Source organism: Entelurus aequoreus, linkage group LG17 (assembly GCF_033978785.1).
Source record: "Entelurus aequoreus isolate RoL-2023_Sb linkage group LG17, RoL_Eaeq_v1.1, whole genome shotgun sequence".
Classification (NCBI taxonomy): domain Eukaryota; kingdom Metazoa; phylum Chordata; class Actinopteri; order Syngnathiformes; family Syngnathidae; genus Entelurus; species Entelurus aequoreus.
This window is the reverse complement of record NC_084747.1, coordinates 37,947,308-37,966,334: the sequence shown is the minus strand read 5'-3', so window position 1 is coordinate 37,966,334 and position 19,027 is coordinate 37,947,308. Positions and strand designations below refer to the sequence as shown.

At 38.7% G+C, this 19,027-nt stretch overlaps 1 protein-coding gene across 3 annotated transcripts in view; it reads right to left on the bottom strand.

Annotated features, from left to right (window-relative positions):
- pi4kab (phosphatidylinositol 4-kinase, catalytic, alpha b) overlaps positions 1–19,027 on the bottom strand; it is a 55,558-nt gene that overhangs the window by 8,154 nt on the left and 28,377 nt on the right. For 2 of the 3 annotated variants that reach the window (XM_062025646.1, XM_062025648.1), the window contains 33 exons: positions 17,055–17,191; positions 16,843–16,976; positions 16,678–16,760; positions 16,536–16,606; positions 16,334–16,458; positions 16,170–16,251; positions 16,014–16,097; positions 15,793–15,882; positions 15,527–15,646; positions 14,767–14,781; positions 14,593–14,685; positions 13,537–13,693; positions 13,340–13,467; positions 13,096–13,254; positions 12,754–12,905; positions 12,562–12,669; positions 12,363–12,490; positions 10,475–10,633; positions 10,316–10,395; positions 10,029–10,228; positions 9,635–9,725; positions 9,036–9,203; positions 8,896–8,949; positions 8,320–8,440; positions 8,115–8,244; positions 5,428–5,571; positions 5,276–5,346; positions 3,017–3,123; positions 2,819–2,923; positions 2,602–2,727; positions 2,400–2,520; positions 2,069–2,228; positions 1,905–1,994 (listed from right to left, as the gene is read on the bottom strand). In XM_062025646.1, coding sequence (XP_061881630.1) covers positions 1,905–1,994; positions 2,069–2,228; positions 2,400–2,520; positions 2,602–2,727; positions 2,819–2,923; positions 3,017–3,123; positions 5,276–5,346; positions 5,428–5,571; positions 8,115–8,244; positions 8,320–8,440; positions 8,896–8,949; positions 9,036–9,203; positions 9,635–9,725; positions 10,029–10,228; positions 10,316–10,395; positions 10,475–10,633; positions 12,363–12,490; positions 12,562–12,669; positions 12,754–12,905; positions 13,096–13,254; positions 13,340–13,467; positions 13,537–13,693; positions 14,593–14,685; positions 14,767–14,781; positions 15,527–15,646; positions 15,793–15,882; positions 16,014–16,097; positions 16,170–16,251; positions 16,334–16,458; positions 16,536–16,606; positions 16,678–16,760; positions 16,843–16,976; positions 17,055–17,191 — 3,793 coding nt within the window. The remainder of the gene's footprint in view (positions 1–1,904; positions 1,995–2,068; positions 2,229–2,399; positions 2,521–2,601; positions 2,728–2,818; positions 2,924–3,016; positions 3,124–5,275; positions 5,347–5,427; positions 5,572–8,114; positions 8,245–8,319; positions 8,441–8,895; positions 8,950–9,035; positions 9,204–9,634; positions 9,726–10,028; positions 10,229–10,315; positions 10,396–10,474; positions 10,634–12,362; positions 12,491–12,561; positions 12,670–12,753; positions 12,906–13,095; positions 13,255–13,339; positions 13,468–13,536; positions 13,694–14,592; positions 14,686–14,766; positions 14,782–15,526; positions 15,647–15,792; positions 15,883–16,013; positions 16,098–16,169; positions 16,252–16,333; positions 16,459–16,535; positions 16,607–16,677; positions 16,761–16,842; positions 16,977–17,054; positions 17,192–19,027) is intronic. The other variant, XM_062025647.1, reaches the window with a different exon arrangement.

Genomic DNA, 19,027 nt, shown 5'->3' with positions numbered 1-19,027 from the left:
TCTCTTATTTTGGAAAACATTGTTACATTGTTTAATGCATTCTGCTGGGCATCACAACAAAATTAGGCATAATAATGTGTTAATTCCACAACTGAATATATCAGTCATTAAGAGTTGGACAATATCGGAATATCGGATATCGGCAAAAAAGCCATTATCGGAAATCTCTACTTATTACCCTCAATCGCCAAAATCTTCAGACCAACAATCATGGAGAAATTGTGACTTTTGTGTGAAGTATGTCAACTGTGGTGTCTGCCTCCAATGTATTTGTAATCACTATATGTATCACTCATTATGTATTATTCTAACTGATCTTACTGTTTTGTAACATGCTAAGTGAATAAGGGTACTTTCGTACTTACTTCCGACATTTCTACACAATAACTCAGATATGGTAACCCTGGCGAGTAATAGAGAATAAGGAGTGATTTTTTTTGGTCCAGAACACATTTTACTTTATTCATTATTGACATATTTCTTGCCACTTTATGTTGTATATTTTTTTCATAAAATTACCAGTTCATTTTATTATCTATTGTTACACCCCAAAAGTGTTTTTTTCACACATTAAATGTCCTTCTATTTTTATTTGTGTTTGACTTTCTCTTTGACTGTTATTGAATTGCATCATTTCAGTTTTAGATAGATAGATAGATAGATAGATAGATAGATAGATAGATAGATAGATAGATAGATAGATAGATAGATAGATAGATAGATAGATAGATAGATAGATAGATAGATAGATAGATAGATAGATAGATAGATAGATAGATAGATAGATAGATGGATGGATGGATGGATGGATGGATGGATGGATGGATGGATGGATGGATGGATGGATGGATGGATGGATGGATAGATGGATAGATAGATAGATAGATAGATAGATAGATAGATAGATAGATAGATAGATAGATAGATAGATAGATAGATAGATAGATAGATAGATAGATAGATAGATAGATAGATAGATAGATAGATAGATAGATAGATAGATAGATAGATCGATAGATAGATAGATAGATAGATAGATAGATAGATAGATAGATAGATAGATAGATAGATAGATAGATAGATAGTACTTTATTGATTCCTTCAGGAGAGATCCCTCAGGAAAATTAAAATTCCAGCAGCAGTGTACAGAATTGAAATCAAATTTGAAAAGTAAAAAAGTAAATAATGGGGGTATAAATGGAAATAAAATAGAAAATATTACAATAAGAATAAAAATAAAAAGCAACAATAAGAATACAAATATAACAGTAAAAAGAAGAATATAACAAGAGAAACTAGGCAGTAGTGACCGTGTTTTGAAAATGTATTGCACTGTTATTGCACTGTTTTTTGTTGCAGTTTATTTCAGTATTGTTATTGTTTTGCATTTTACTGTGATTCAATAGTCTGTTTTTGTCAAACCATCTCTTAAATGTATTCATTTCTTTGTTATCATTTGTATTAACTTTGATGTGTTCTCTCCTGAACAGCAGTATTGTTATTGTTTTGCATTTTACTGCGATTCAATAGTCTGTTTTTGTCAAACCATCTCTTAAATGTATTAATTTCTTTGTTATCATTTGTATTAACTTTGATGTGTTCTCTCCTGAACAAAACGCAGACGTTTTGTCAAACACATAGGATCAGCTCAAAGTTAGTAGCTCAAAGTTAGTAGCAGTCATTGCGCCCTTTTGACCAATCATTGAGGAGATCGCCTGAAACTGAGTTGGCCATATTCTCTCTATACACGGATCTGTTGAGACTGAATCAATAGCGCCTCTGCTGGTTGCAGCTAAGCAGTGCACTCCATTTAGAGTCAACTGACTCAATCAATGATCAATTTAGCAAATTCCTAATCAATTAGTATTCAATGTATGACACCCTTAAGACATTTGCACACTCACTTAAGCAACTTGATGGTTTGTCCTCTGAAGCAAGGCAGACCGGTGTCCAACATGAGGTTCACCAAAGAGACCACGCCGTCCATGTAGGGTCTAATTCACCACAGGAACATAAGTCTTATTTAGTGTTCGCGCTCTGCAGGCATGACTTTTAGAAAACTACTCACCTGACTGCCAAGTAACCCCTGACACACATCTCCATGAACCACTTGAAGGGTGTGGCCTCCATCTTGCCACCCATGATCATCACCATCTCGTCTGTCAGCTTGATGTCCGGCTCCCAGCCCAGGTTGCCACCAGGAGAGCTCTCGAACATGAAGCCAAAGTCTGGGAATCAAAACACTTTTTTTTGTATACGGTCTGTCACAGGTTTTTTTTTTGGGCGAAAACAAAATGAGATATTCTACCCAGCAACAAGTGTCTTTGCGTTGATACGGATTATCTACATTGCTGTGCATGTCTACAGTCTAACACCACAATAAACAAACAATTACATACCAATGTGGATGATGTGTCCCTGGCTGTCCAGCATTATGTTGCCATTGTGTCGGTCTTTGATCTGCAGCAGGAAGAGCAGCAGGCTATATGCTGCCATGCTGCGGATGAAGTTGTAGCGTGCCTGCAAAAACACATGGAAGCCAGTCACATCCGTAACTAAGAAGCAGGAGCATTGCTGGAAATAAGCAACAAACGGCTTTACCTTCTGAAATGCAAGTGTCGATTCATCCCCGTACTGGTTACGGAAATAATCGTACATGCCAAAGTCCGTCTGACGGCCAAGCTGATCCCGAGACTTGCAGTCCGGGATGCACTCGATCACGCCACACTGTGGTCCAGCAAAGAGATGGTACATATTGTATTCAGCTTTGTGATACGGCTCACCACCGTAGAAACACGTTTAAAGGGAGAGGTCTTACTCCCGGAGCCGTGGCCACCACCCTGTAAGGGAACACATAGAGGTCCAAGCCCACCAGCTGGAAGATGTTCTTAAACAGGCTGATGATCTGAAGAGCTAGCATGTCCTAAACACAAAGAAAGTAAAGCAAATGGGGAAGCCACCATTGAGTGAAATGGTGGGTATGTTCCAGTAAGGTCATTCATTAAAAGGTAAGTACTTGTCTGCAGTCATCGCCCACTTTAAAGATGGCCGCCTGCCAGCAAATTTTCTTAACCTCCTCTTCACTTTTTTCGTCATCCACAACGTCAGAGCAACATCGGAGACCTCAAGGAGAGAAGACCAGTGACAAAAAAAAATTAAGGTCACATTTAGGATGCTTTCTTAAGCTTTTACATAACTTTAAAAGTTGTGCTACATATATAATTGGGGTATTTTACTATAAACCAGGGGTTTCAGTGTGTGGCTGGGTGCCGTAAGACTTCGAGGGAAAAAACAGCAACTTCAGAGATAAAGAAAACTATTTTTGCAAACAGTTAAGCTAACATCACTCATATGAAATGTTTGATGAGTCAGTTGATTTTTAGCAGGCTTGTGCACAATTCCAAATTTGGAGTTTCATTTCAATTCATTTTAAGTATTTAAAAATTTAATTGGCTTCAACTCTCAGGATGTTGTACCAAAACTACAGGAAGTGGAATTGAATTAATTTAAATTCAGATACATTTGGTTTAAATACTACAAATACTTTACTAACACTCACATTGAACACTTGGATACTGTGAAATTAAGTATTTTCCCACCATTTTCCATTCTAATACTGTACATCAAATTGAATTATCTGTTGGATATACATTTTTATTTTTGAGAGTCAATGAAACACATTATTTGCTATTAAAATACAATGTGTACATAAGGTAAAAAAAAAAAACAACCTCAGTTTATTATACCTTAAATGTGTCTGAATATAAGAAACTGAACATATAATGTGTATTATATGAAATATGTAAAACAGCCATATATTAAATACAGTGTAAAGAAGTTCTGTCCAAGCTTGATATAATCTTAATCCCTGGTCTTGGCCAAGAAGCAAGGCAACATCTAACCCCTAACATGATATTAGTACTGTATATATATTTAATTTTGTTAAAAGGCTTAAAAAAGTGAAAAGTTTAAGTTATTGGTGTCAGCAATGTGGGTTTTTCTCAATACGCCTTTTGCTGTTTTTATCATTTTGTTTAATTATGTTTCTACACTGTGCCAGGAACCTATGAAAACCAAACCATGGGCATCACTGGCTTTGTGGCTCTTCTTTGGGACTTGGCGCGTGTTATATTGGCTCTGATAGTAACCTATTTGGCTTGGAGGTTGAGGGAAGCGTGCAAGTGTCATGGAGCGGGAGGTGGATGATGCGTTACAACTGTCAGCCTTAACGCTTCACGTCGCCACAACACAATGATTTTTTGGATGTGCACGTCATGTGACGGAGGTATACGGGGCGAGCTGGTGTGGTGCACGCTGGTGTCTCGGCACAGGAGCATTGTGCAGGTTTCAGGTACTGAGCTCGAGGCTGGTGCCAGCGGAGTGCATGCCTGGAGAGCAGCAAGGTATACAGGCGTGTTCAAGGATTAAAATGTGTGCCTGTATGGCAATTATGTTGGTCGCTCTCTGGAAAGGGAGGGAACTGATATGATAATGCATTTATTTTTCCAAATATTTTTGAGATCTACTGGAATACATCAAAACCATCAATTGACATTGCACTTTCTCTCATTCAAATTTGAATTGTGTTAACTGTTCCCCATGTACGGACTGAATTTTGCAAAAGAGCTTTTGGCATTTCTGCCCCTCTGGCATGGAATGCATTGCAGACAAAACTGAAACTCTCTGAAATACTTCCTTTTGGAGCCTTCCGTTCTGTCCTGAGGGACAGACAGCGAGAGACATTTGCACAGTGCCTGTGTTTTTAAAAGGTGTCAATCTTTATTGTTTTACAGTTCTCTTTTATGTATTTTAAAATGTATGTCTTAACGTAGTACTTTTCTGAAACTGCTCTGTGACATGTACTGTTGACCTTTTGGCCAGGTCACCCTTGGGAAAGAGATCTTGATCTCAATGGGTTTCTTCTCTGGTTAAATAAAGGTTTTAATAATTGCAATTATTCTTCCTGTTTGCAACCTTAGTTCAAATTCAATTAAAATGTATGGAATTTTTCAGAATTTTAGGAGACATTCTCAATTCAATTTGAAATTTGCACAAGCCTGATTTTAGTTCCAACAGTAAGAATAAACAGAGTCCAGGGTGTGCAGAAAATTCCACAAAATATGCTCTAAAAAATATTTATAGTGGGAGTAGGTGAGGCTCCAGTCGTATTATGTTCTCTGAGTGGAGGCGTACTGTGCCACAATTTGAAAATCCCTCCAAAATGTAATTAAATACTTGTGTACAAATGGCATCATAAAAATTCCTCATTAAATACCTTCTTTTTCCAGCTCATTGACTCCACATCTCTTCACTTTGAATTTGGCCAGGTAAGGAGCTTTGGCAGCACTAAAGACATGTTTTGACAATGTTCTACATTATTTTCTTCAGAGATCATTGACCGTCACACAGTACACACACAAGCCCCACCTTTGCATTGGGGTCCCTGATTTGTAGTCAATATCTAAGACGATGGCCTCTGGGTTACTGGGTAGATAGCAGCCAGGCTGTACTTGGATTTGGGACAAAGCTTCCAAGCAGGCCTTTTTTCGCTCCTCCCCTTTGGGAACAGGTCTGTTTGAGACAAACAAACAAAGTGAGCATGCATCCATGCATCATGGGTGTCTCATGGAATGATCGCACACTACAGGTGACAGCTACCCACAGTTGTTATTCACAGAGGCGGAAGATTCACCACTGGATAATTGTTATTATTGTCCTAATGAGGACTGAGGGGAGTTCTATCAGTCGAATGGGATGTGTCAAGAGGACAAATAATTAGCTTAACTGAGTGGCTTCCAGACCAATGCTTAATCAGAGTGACGTTGAAGCAAACAACAGTTCAGAAATGATCAACCAAAGCGTTTCAGGAGGGGAGCACAGGTAGCTCAAGGCGGGAAACGAGCAAAACATTGGAACACATGGGAAATCTTAATGTCGTAAACAAAGCAATTATAATTTGGGTGTGGTTGGTTGGCTGTTTACGTTTTTATCTAGTAGTTCAATAGTCACATCAAACAACACAGTTACATAATTCAGGAGCACAGCTTTAGCTTAGTTGGAGTTTAAAAATCAATTTTAGATGGCAGGGAATATAACAGAAACTGCAAGTAGATATCTTTTGTTGAACAGAGTAAAAAAGTAGAATAAAAAGCCGATAGAAAATCGATTTCGATGACCAAAACTCTTCAAAGACTTATTAGCTTACTTGTTGTTCATATGGCAATTTATTTCTGCAGGGTCTAAGACAGTTCTTCTGTTTCAGTGCCACTATTGTGCTGAGCGAAGTAACATTTATTGCAGAGTAGTGCTGGAGCAGTATGGCTGCTATGCCTGCTTAACTAATGGCCACCTAACCACGGCCCTATTATGCAAAACCAACTTTTTTTAACCTATTGGTACCTGCTGTGGTGTGTTTGGGATCTACATAAGTCCCGAAAACTTGAAATCAAACCGTGGAGGCATTGTGGAGATATTTATAAAACAATCTTGCCTTCTTCATACTTCCTCCAAACAAGCCGTTTGGAATTAGCCCTAGTGTGACTTTTTTCCCTGGTGTGACGTCAGCGGATTATCCATGTATGGTAGACTTTTAATCAAAGGGGTTTGCTCGCGTACGACATTGTAGTCCGATGCTGTAGTCAATAAGTTCATTATTTTTCTTTATCCTCTTGTTGTGGGGCAGACCCGCTTGTACATGCACATGCATTCTCAGCTTTTGCAATTTTTAATACTGAGTAGCATATAGTTAGAACTTAATCTGTCAGTAGACTTGCTATGGAAGCGCTAAAAACTACAACTAAGATGACAGTGTGGAGACCCAGTCAAAGTGGAGCCACGTAAAGAAAACTGCCCGCAAAAGGGCGCATCCTGAGGAGACTGTCAGAAAGCATCTTAAAAACGATCTTTTAAACATAATCCATGCAACATTTTGACCAAATTACCACCATTACATGTTATGTAGACCACAAAAAAGTGTTTAAATGTAGACAAAAAAAATCATAATATGACCTCTTTTAGCAAGGAAACTAGAGCAGACTGAAGCCTGGGATCTCCTCAAGAGGGCCCTCTGCTGGCTACTATACTGCATTTTGCCTCCATTACTCCAAAATGTGGCTGACTGCATAATATTGCGTTATCAATATGAATCTAACAGATGGACTTTAATAATCATCCCCTGATTTTATACTTTTAAAATTGTACAAACCCCGTTTCCATATGAGTTGGGAAATTGTGTTAGATGTAAATATAAACGGAATACAATGATTTGCAGATAATTTTCAACCCATATTCAGTTGAATATGCTACAAAGACAACATATTTGATGTTCAAACTGATAAACATTTATTTTTTTGCAAATAATCATTAACTTTAGAATTTGATGCCAGCAACACGTGACAAAGAAGTTAGGAAAGGTGGCAATAAATACTGATAAAGTTGAGGAATGCTCATCAATGCTGAAAGGTACATACAGGTTTTGGAGCAACATATGTTGCCATCCAAGCAACGTTACCATGGACGCCCCTGCTTATTTCAGCAAGACAATGCCAAGCCACGTGTTACATCAACGTGGCTTCATAGTAAAAGAGTGCGGGTACTAGACTGGCCTGCCTGTAGTCCAAACCTGTCTCCCATTGAAAATGTGTGGCGCATTATGAAGCCTAAAGTACCACAACGGAGACCCCCGGACTGTTGAACAACTTAAGCTGTACATCAAGCAAGAATGGGAAAGAATTCCACCTGAGAAGCTTAAAAAATGTGTCTCCTCAGTTTCCAAACGTTTACTGAGTGTTGTTAAAAGGAAAGGCCATGTAACACAGTGGTGAACATGCCCTTTCCCAACTACTTTGGCACGTGTTGCAGCCATGAAATTCTAAGTTAATTATTATTTGCAAAAAAAAAATAAAGTTTATGAGTTTGAACATCAAATATCTTGTCTTTGTAGTGCATTCAATTGAATATGGGTTGAAAAGGATTTGCAAATCAATGTATTCCGTTTATATTTACATCTAACACAATTTCCCAACTCATATGGAAATGGGGTTTGTATTCTATACACTTTTTTTTTTACTGCTGTGTTCTCAAAACCATCTTTTTTAACGGCTGTGTGTTCATACTTGATAGTGGCGGACACGTTGGTGATCTTGTTGAAGAAGTCAAACTCTCTCTGGTAGAAGTCCTTGGCCGGTCCGGACAAGGAGCTGGTGATCTCTTCGACCATTTGTTCCAATAGCTCGCCAATGTCGGCTGCAGACGAAACAGAAAAATACAGACGTTGTTCATGCTTGTGTGCATACCTTGTGCCTGTTAGAAAGATCTCACGGTCTTTCTGGTGGGCCTCCTCATCTAGATAGACGTTGGTCTTCATGTTCCAGATGAATTGATGGGCAAGTAGCTGCGATTTCTGAGCGGCCCACAGGATGTACTCCCTCACGTAACCCATCTGGATAGACGTTCAAGTAAAAAGCACAAAAAACTCCATATAATAATGATAATGGATTAGAATTGTACAACGCTTTTGTACACACTGAAAGCGATTCACAGAGAACTGAGAATTCATCATTATTTCACCCCACATTCACACCTTGATGCTGGTAAGCTACATTTGTAGCCACAGTTGCCCGTGGGGTAGACTGACGGAAGCGTAGCTGCCAATTCGCGCCTAGGCCCCTCCAACCACCACCAAACATTCATTCACATTCATACATTAGTGTGAGCAACACTTGGAGAAAGGTGGGTTAACAGTCTTGCCCAAGGACACAACGGCAGTGACTAGGATGGCAAAAGCTGGATTTAAACCTGGAATCCTCAAGTTGCTGGCACAACTGGTCTACCATTAGAGCTACGCCGTCCCATATATGCATTCCACATGTTAGAAGCCAAAAGTTGTATAATCACCTTGTCATAACGAAGTGCTTGTACAATTTGAGGAATGTAAAACAAGATGGCATCCTACAAAAGGTAAAATATAAGGTATGTTAGGGATTGTAACCACCTGCTTTAAAAACACAAAGACAATAGATGAAGTGTGGGCATACAGGAGGAAATGACCGAAGCACTTTGACACCATACTGTGCTGTGAGTGGGTGAGGAGGGTACATGGAGGAGAAGTAAGACAGTCCAGTCGGTGGATCTGCTGGTGCCCAACATAAGATGTGACTCAGCTCAGGAGAGTCTGCGTCGATGGTGTGCCATGTCACCAGGAACTGAAAAGAAGATGACACATCTTGATTGTTTTTTGTTAAACACAAAAAAAAGTGGTCTAATCATTAATAAGTAAAGAACTAGAGGATGTCAAGAAGGATAATCCACTGAATGAATGAAGGCCAGTAGGGAGACGCTATGAGCTCATGTTCTTTATTACACAGGTGAGAGGCTCATTAGGACATAAGTTAAGTGGATAGACTCTGGAGGGAGTGCAGCACCAACTCATTGGTACAGCAAAGCAATTACACCCAGCAGCTGCCTGCTAAATAAACCACAATGGAAATTGTGAGCCAGCAGCTCCTCTCTCAGGTAACATCTGTGATCTTTGACTTCACGAATGTTATTTGGAATGAATGGACACAGTTTTTTTCTAAATGGTATTTAATAGGATCAGAATCAGAATCAGAAATACTTTATTAATGGATCTTACCTTGACTGCCTCAGGAATGTCACACACAGCAGCTGGATCCAGACGCACCAGATGAGTCACCTCGGACACGATCGCTTCAGTGTGTTTGAACCTGAGAGCCATTTAATAAAGTAAACAATATGTAGATAGGTCTCTGCCTATGAGTACCAGCAAACATGCATGCTGTAATTTGCGAGCCAGTAGGAATAGGTGATGTCACTTCATAACAAAACAGTATATTCATTAGTTGAGGTAAAAAATAATTCTGCCGTTCCATTGCCATTGCCTTACAATACATCTAATCATGCATCAGCTTTGTCTTTGTCTGGTAATGATTTCTATTAGTTATACTATGGCTGCAACATCCCAACATCCTATCTAAACAGATGACTTGCATTACTAGGCCTTGGCCTACCTGGCAGGCAGCTGCAGCGCCAGGTAAGGTGCGATGCTCCACGCGAGGTTGACGTTGTCCTTCCACTGTTTTTCTGTCAAGTTGATGTATTTGGACCTCCAGTTAGCGATGCTGGTCTCTACCGACTGTTCAGTGGCGATGGCGAGCTCTTGAGTTGACAAAGGGTTGTACCACGTTGTCAAGCGCTCTATCTCACTGGCCTACAATACAGCAATGTCCCATAAGCTCTAAGTACTTATTGTGGTATTTGTGAATTTAGGCACGCTTGATAAAACATGGTTGGTTACCAGTAAAGCCAATAAAAGGGTTCGGCGTTTCATGTAGTACTTATGCAGTTGAATGCCTCGGTTGCTTTTTTTGGATAGTCCTTAAACAAGACAGATGAAAAATATCAGCAATATAAAATATTTGTTTTTAAATAATGAATCAGTGTGAGTGCTTTTTACCTGATTTCTTGGATATGGTGGACATCCCAGAGGACAGAGGGTAGGTGTTAATCCATCCCTGAGCCACCTGCTGCCTCTGACCCAGCGCTGCATCCAGGTTACTGCGGCTGTCTGTCCCCGCCATTACAGCCAAGCTATTCACAGACATGTCTTGTGCATCTAAACAAGGCCAAGACACATTAGTATGCGTTTAGGATGTCAAATCTTCAACCAAGAACATCAGAGAGTCCATCTTAGGTACACTTGCACAATATAGTGTATCGGCATAAAGAGTAGGAATGGATATCGTATACATGCCCAAACTGATACTTAAAAAATGGAAAACATACAGTGCCTCTTTTATTTGTATGGAACTTTATGCCATGCGAGCTGAACACAAAAATAATTTAAATATTTCAATAATATAAATAAAATAACTACAAAATAAATTCAAGAATAAACAATAAAATCCATCCATTCATCTTCTTCCTCTTATCTAAAAGTCACGTCGTGGGGGCAGCAGTTTAAGTAGAGAAGCACTGACTTCTTTGAGGCGTTTCCAGGCCAGCTGGGAGACATAATCTCGCCAAAATAAATTCTGTAACACTTTTTTATCATTATCGCAGCAAGACCAGAAACAATACAAAACACAGAAGGCGTAAAAAACCCACATGCTTGTGTTGTGCGCCGTATTCCAGGGCTTGCAAATTCAACTTGCTCACTGTCATTTACTTAGGTAACTTTTTGGATACATTTGTAAAGAGTAGTTTTAATGCCACATACTTTTTACTTTTGAGCATTCCAAGACATTGAGTTTCATTCTGATCATTAAATGTATTTATATCATTGTTATATTTATTTATAATCCATGGAATACTGCTTGCAAAGACAAACTCATTTGGCTTATTGGAGAGACATTTTCCAGCGGGCATGGTCACATGACTTTGTTTCACCAATCCAAAGAAAGCACTACTGCCGTTTGACTCCATGTTACAAATCAAACGAAGCCTGATAGTCACATGACTGCACTCATAATTGTAAAAGGTGACATGACGTCAAGGAAGCCCCATTATTCATTATTTACACTCTGAAAAAGAACATTTATATCATACGCTGTCATCTGTGTCAGTAGAAATGTTCGCATTTCAGCCTACAATAAATCAAACTGCAAGTAGAAAAAACACATTGCAATAAGTTGCAGATGTTTTTATGTTTTAGGTGTGCATACGCTAACACCATCCCTGTTATAACATCGTGGGTGACACCAACTGTGTTTGCAGTGCAAGTACCATTACAAAATAGCTACCTAAGAAATTTACAGTAGAAGGTACTTACCAGTTACTCAATAATTAAGTCATTCATTCACTGAATACAACATTTTCCTCAAGTAAGTATTTGAATGGCTGATTGTTTATTTTACTTGAGTGATGTTACTTGTAATGGTACTCTTACATGACTACAATTTTTGGTTACTCCACCCACCTCTGCTCGTCGAGACGGTGATTGGTGCATAATAAGGAAGTGCTGTGTTGCTGGTACGGCGACCACGACAGTGAAATGCGTGTACAGTGATTGAACGTACTAAGGCCGGTAATACGTTTAAAAAGAGCATCAGAATCTGTCAAAACTCTGCATTACCTACAAGACGTTACTTGCACAGTATCACTTTCAAGCACTTGTTTTACGTGGCTTAGTTTGCATTTATTTAGCACCAAAACACGGCACAAAAGATTCTTCTTTTTCGGTCTGGTTACTACTGTTTTTGCACTTGTGTCATTATGAAACAATGATTATAAAATCAGTTTAGGTACCGAATCCTAATTAAGAGCTGTATCAAAAACACCGGTTGTAAACTGTACCTAATGCTGTGACCAGTGAGTGCATATTTTAAAAAAAGTTAACACTGAACCTGGGGGAACCAGCTGGTTGGCGGCAAGATACTTTTTGTCAGACTGCAGGCTGGCGTAGAACTTGATCATAATGCTGATGTCCTCTCTCAGCCTTTTATCGGTCTGAGTGGGAAATTTTGGATTGACGCTACAATGAGAAAGAGTAAAAGGGTCAGTATTCATTTTGGTCTTCTATCCTGCAATTCTCATTCGTTCTACCTGAAGTAGTCAAAAGTTGTGGAATAGATCTTTTCTCGCAGTACATTTTTGATGGTGGTGTTTGTCACCACATCGGCATGCAGAAGAGTTAAACCAAGAGTGAGCATTCTGTAATTAAGCAAATAAAAGACAATAGCAGTCTTATTGTGTTTAAGAATCTCTCACATTTGATGTGGTAGTCATGCAGCACACCTAAATCTTGGTCCAATGGCAGCGACGTGCGTGTTCAAGCTGTTTTTTGCTCCTCCTACGCTCAGAGACAGTGACCTCTGCAGGATGGCTGTGAAAATCTCCACCTGGTCCGAACTGCTGTACTTGGCTATTTCGAACCGCTGCACTAGAAACTACAGAAAAAGATAATGATTGCTGAAAGGACAAATTATTTATGTGTTTTTACTGTTTAAGTGCTACATTAATAGTTGTGTGACAGCTATATAACTATATGGATTAGACTTTAAAAATGTTGAGTTGATAATTTGTACGTACTCAATATGAATGAATATGAATAAATTCTGAGTGTGATAAATTACTGACTTCTATCCACAGAAAGTGAGGGATGACATCAGGTGCACATGGTGCCGGCTGGCTCTCCTCTGATACAGCCAAAGGGCCCGCCTCCTCCTTGGTGACAGAGAACAAACCCATCTTCAGCTCCACCGTCATCTGCCAAGCGCCTGCCATCTCGCGCATAAACTGGACACACAAAAAGTACAATAAGGTTGATTATCTCGCTGGTAAGTCTCAAAAGCAAATATGTCCCATGAAGAGTGAGACCCACAGGCACTTCAACCCCATTGTGAGCAGCAAGCAGCCACTCCCAGCACGCAATGGCTGTTTCCATGCAGTGTTCTGTAAATATCTTCAATGGCGACCAGCACAGATGGTGCAGCAGCTGAGGGTTGCACTCTGAAAAGAGAGGTGCATTAAATAAAGAAGAACAAAATTATCTTAACAGTTTCTGCTGAAAGGACACACTTTTGGTGATTATAAGCAAGGCAGCCATTTTGAACATGGCCTGGGTGAAGGCCTCTGGATCCTGGCTGTCCAGAGCACTTGTCATCTGCTCGATCATCATCTTATTCAGGTCTGATTGACTGTGTGTTGCTTCAGAAAACTGGATCATACCGGCCACCTGATTGATAGATATTTTCAATTTTCAGTATTATATTTTCAGAAGAGAAACATTTCCAGAAACAAAACTTGAGTAGTCAGCTTATAGATTTACAATACACTAAAAAAAAACCACTAACAACCATTAGTGATCACCATTGGGATTTGTTTTTTAATGTTTTTATTTTTTATTTATTTGCACAGAAAGAGAAAAAAATATTAATATACAACGCAAAACAAAACAAAGGAAAGGTTAAGAAGACCCTAAATCAAACAAAATTAGCTACAGACCTACTTAGCCTTTAATTGTTTTTTAAAATATTAAAATGTAGTTGTAGATCTAATGGAGAAATTAAGTATTCTTAAGAATTTATTTTGACTTAATTAGATTTTATAAAGGTATGATTGTCAAGCAGCACCCTAAATACTATTCACAATATAAGATCTGTGGATATTTTAAACTATGATATAATTGTCAACATACAAAAATGATCAATAAAACAACAAACTTTGCTCAAAATACCTAAGAATATTGCTATAGACAAGTTCAGTTGTTTGGAATCTCTGTCATAGTAGAAAACAGCCATGTGAACCAGTATCACAAAGGAGGGGATCCTGCTTGCATTACAATGTTACAGTAAAGTATAACACAACTCCCCAATTCCGGCAGCACTCGTGCAGCCCCAGACCATGCTGTAAGGCACAATTATGTTGGTACTAACTTGTGTTGCCAGTTAGTTAGACTTTAGTGGCTGTGTGGTGTTATTTTCTGCTATTTAAGCTTTACACTGACTACTCTTCAGTATATTCAAGTTTACTTTCTATAAAATGGATCCTTGAGAATATATACTGTTATAGAAATATTTGTGGAAATGTGAGAGGTGTACATTTTGCACACCTTGTTTTTACACATTTATATACCTCTCCAGTGTAACGATTGCGCAAGTTGAGGGATGCCATGAAGTTGGAGTAATCTTTTTTCACACAGGCTGGTCTCTCTGTAAGCTGGGTAGTCTGGAAAGGAAAACACAATGTCATTTGTGGCTCAGCATGCAACATATGTATCATGCCCCATTTATCAGTACTCAAACCAACCTGTGGGAATGCAGCCTACAGTTGGTCAGGTAGCCGAGGAGGGCGTGAGCATAGCCAGTTAGCCATATGGGCAACCATCCCGCCAAAACAACCCACCAGTCGATTGCAGGCAAGTAATCAGGTAACCAGCAAAATCCGTAAAACAGCCAACCAGCAAGTAGTTGGATGCAGTTTAATAGACACAAATAAAACAAATGAAGCAAATGAAAGCAAGCTGACAAACACATGCACCACAAGTGGCCACACCACAACACTCGTGTGCATACGCAACGGTAAGTACTGTAAGTAGGGTCGGTGGTAATCACATCACCAGATTTTATCCCTAGATAATAGATCAAAATCAATATGACCCACACCTCCAAAGTAAATTAGCACAAACAGACGTAAGATGATCAAGATGAGCAAAGGTTAGGCACAAAACCCTCAAAGAACACACCAACTTGCATAAATAAAAGGAGCAAGGTGTTAATGCAGCTCACAAATGGCCTACACAAGCAGCTAAATGGCATGTTAACCTTGTTACTGCAAGGTTAAAAGCAATGTAGGTGGGATCAATATCATAAGCCTTGGCGTTTTATAGAAAGCTGGATTTGATGCGTCACATCAGGTATAAACATTTCACTTAAGAGGTTTAAGAAAATCTAATTGCACTTGGATGCAATACTGATTGTGATTATGAGAAAGGGTTTACTTACAGACTGAAATGGAGCCTGTGTTGTGTGTTTGTGTGTGTGTGTGTGTGTGTGTTTATGTGACTCACGCCCAGTGTTGTACTCTGCCTGTTGTAGCCTGCAAAGTGCAGGATGCTCTCTGTGGCCATAGCCAGACCCGTGTGCTGGGACAGACCTGACACCCAGTTCTGATGCTTGTTCAAGTACTCCTGCATGACATTTTATTCACTTAGTCGTTAAAACCAGAAGGTCAGTTCACGGAAACGAGCATTTTTTTTGCATTAGTTTTACTTTCAAATAATTCTACATCTTTAATTAAATACTAATTGAATCACCCTGAAGGCAAAACACTAACCTGTAGGTGGGACTTTGTGACTGAAGGGGCCCATTTCATTGCTTCCTTCAGGATCTCACCACAGCGAGCAGCAAAGTCCTTCACTATACTCTGAGGATATAAGATATGTTAATACTCACATTGTGTGTACAAACAAATAGAATCACTAACAAGGGGATGTGGCACAGAAAAAGCTATTTATTTTTAAAATCTAAAGTGTGCTGCCTCCTGTGGTAATTTACCTCCCTGGCCTCATATGTGTCCGGAACAGTGATTCGGTATGGGGTATCGGGAATGTCATAATACGGTTGGTCCTTGTGGATGTCCTTAACAAGTGGAATACAAAAAAGTCACTTCTGATTGTAGTGACAACAAAGAAGCTATTTCCTGATACTTACTGCACTTAGAGACAAAGAGAGGGTCTGCAAAATGTCCAGCATGGTCTTCAATACACGCCCGTTCCAAAGCAGATGAGGGAATCTGGTAAAAGTGTTTAAGTGCTTACAAAAACATCCATTATGTTCATAATGATCAGGGCAATGGGAAGAGGAGCTTCACTCACGTCTCTGCCAACCCAGAAAGATATTTATCTGCCACTCTGCGAATCCTCTTGTGGGTGTGATTAAAGTTGATAAGCAGGAATTGGGCATGACGCTCCAGTTCCTCCTCGTGCTCTTTGGTCTTCGGCTACAATACAATAGAAATATGCACCTATGTTGAAGAATCAGATGTTCTGTTCTATGCCGCCCTGCAGTTACACCCACCTTCTCAGCCATCATTTGGAGGAATACTTCAAACACCTTGTCACCGACACAAATGATGCACTGCATCATTCCTGAGATGATAAAAAGAGACAGCTGAGGAATATGCGTGAAAAGGACGACATACAGCTCAAAAAACCCTCACCAGATTTGTCTTTCTGGATCGCTTTGTCTTCAAGGTAACGAAACATGACCTGGAAGCGGTCGGGATCATTGGATCGAAGCATCCTATTAGAATGGCAATAAAAGAAGGAGTGCACATAGGTAGCTTAAGCACACAATATTAGAGGAGCAGAGTCATGGCACAAACCTCATGTACTCTAATCTGTAGACTGAAAGCAGGTATGTGGACATAGCAAAGTCCAGCTTGTTAATAAGGGCAGATGCTTCAGGTGAAGGGTCCAGGAGGTTATTGATGGTCGCTCGTAACTCGCTCAACTCTGCCTGGAGAATGCAAAAGGTTTTATAGCCAACATATGTTGACATTATTTCATATGAAGAAATATTTTGATATTTCACTACCGGTGTGACTGTGTCGTTTTTTAGGGCAGAGTTGTACTGCAGTTCAGAACGAAGGGGCTCCCCACTGGGGAAGGTCAGGAGAGGAGACTTGGTGGCAATCTCACAAACACCCTCAAACCATTCTTTGGGCCACAGTCCTGCAACGACACAGTTATCATCTATGTTAAAAATATAAACCTTCATTACTTAAAACTTATAATAAAGTGTTAATAGTAAACACCGTCAAATCCTTAGTTTGTTATATAGTCAGATTATGCTAGTAATTACGACTTTATTCCCATTGTACTATTATTTTTCTTTTCAGTGTAGCCTAACAGACCTTTGTAACAAACTGTGTATGACTTTTAACAATTACTTAGTAACACCGTAGTAAAAGTGTTTTGATTGAACTGCACTGTCACTAAGTGAAACACACAGTCACTAATTCATGGCTATTCAACTGGCAGCCCGCGAGCAAAATTTGGCCTGGTGATGACAGCAGACCGGCCCACAAGTTCAGTTCAATAAACTTGGAAAAGACAAAGATTTTTGCAGCAGATTCTTAAACACCTGAGCGCTTAAATGCTGTCATGTATACGCTCTATGGCTAACTTTTGTGCCAGGGTCCTAAAGCACTTTTGTTTGAATTTCATAACTCTGACAAAATAAATATACAAACATCAAATGTCCATTTCAGAGGTTTCTGGTTCAAAGGAATATACAAAATAAGAATAGTCATGGATCCACAGCTCTGTGGAATGAGCCCCACAAAACAATGTAGTTGAACAGCCCTGCTTTAGCTACTTGAGCACAGCAAATTATATAAGGGGCTAACGAGTATATATATATATATATATATATATATATATATATATATATATATATATATATATATATATATATATATATATATATATATACTACCGTTCAAAAGTTTGGGGTCACCCAAACAATTTTGTGTAATAGTCTTCATTTCTAAGAACAAGAATAGACTGTCGAGTTTCAGATGAAAGTTCTCTTTTTCTGGCCATTTTGAGCGTTTAATTGACCCCACAAATGTGATGCTCCCGAAACTCAATCTGCTCAAAGGAAGGTCCGTTTTGTAGCTTCTGTAACGAGCTAAACTGTTTTCAGATGTGTGAACATGATTGCACAAGGGTTTTCTAATCATCAATTAGCCTTTTCAGCCAATGAGCAAACACATTGTACCATTAGAACACTGGAGTGATAGTTGCTGGAAATGGGCCTCTATACACCTACGTAGATATTGCACCAAAAACCAGACATTTGCAGCTAGAATAGTCATTTACCACATTAGCAATGTATAGAGTGTATTTCTTTAAAGTTAAGACTAGTTTAAAGTTATCTTCATTGAAAAGTACAGTGCTTTTCCTTAAAAAATAAGGACATTTCAATGTGACCCCAAACTTTTGAACGGTAGTGTGTATATATATATATATATATATATATATATATATATATATATATATATATATATATATATATATATATATATATATATATATATATATATATATATATATATATATATACAGCCCCTTATATAATTTGCTGTGCTCAATTAGCTAAAGCAGGGCTGTTCAACTACATTGTTTTGTGGGGCGCATTCCATAGAGCTGTGGATCCATGACTATTCTTATTTTGTATATTCCTTTGAACCAGAAACCTCTGAAATGGACATTTGATGTTTGTATATTTATTTTGTCAGAGTTATGAAATTCAAACAAAAGTGCTTTAGGACCCTGGCACAAAAGTTAGCCATAGAGCGTATATATGACAGCATTTAAGCGCTCGGGTGTTTAAGAATCTGCTGCAAAAATCTTCGTATACTGTATATATATTTATACTGTATATATATATATATATATATATATATATATATATATATATATATATATATATATATATATATATATATATATATATATACACACACTATACCGGTATATACACAAATGTCAAAAAATATATAT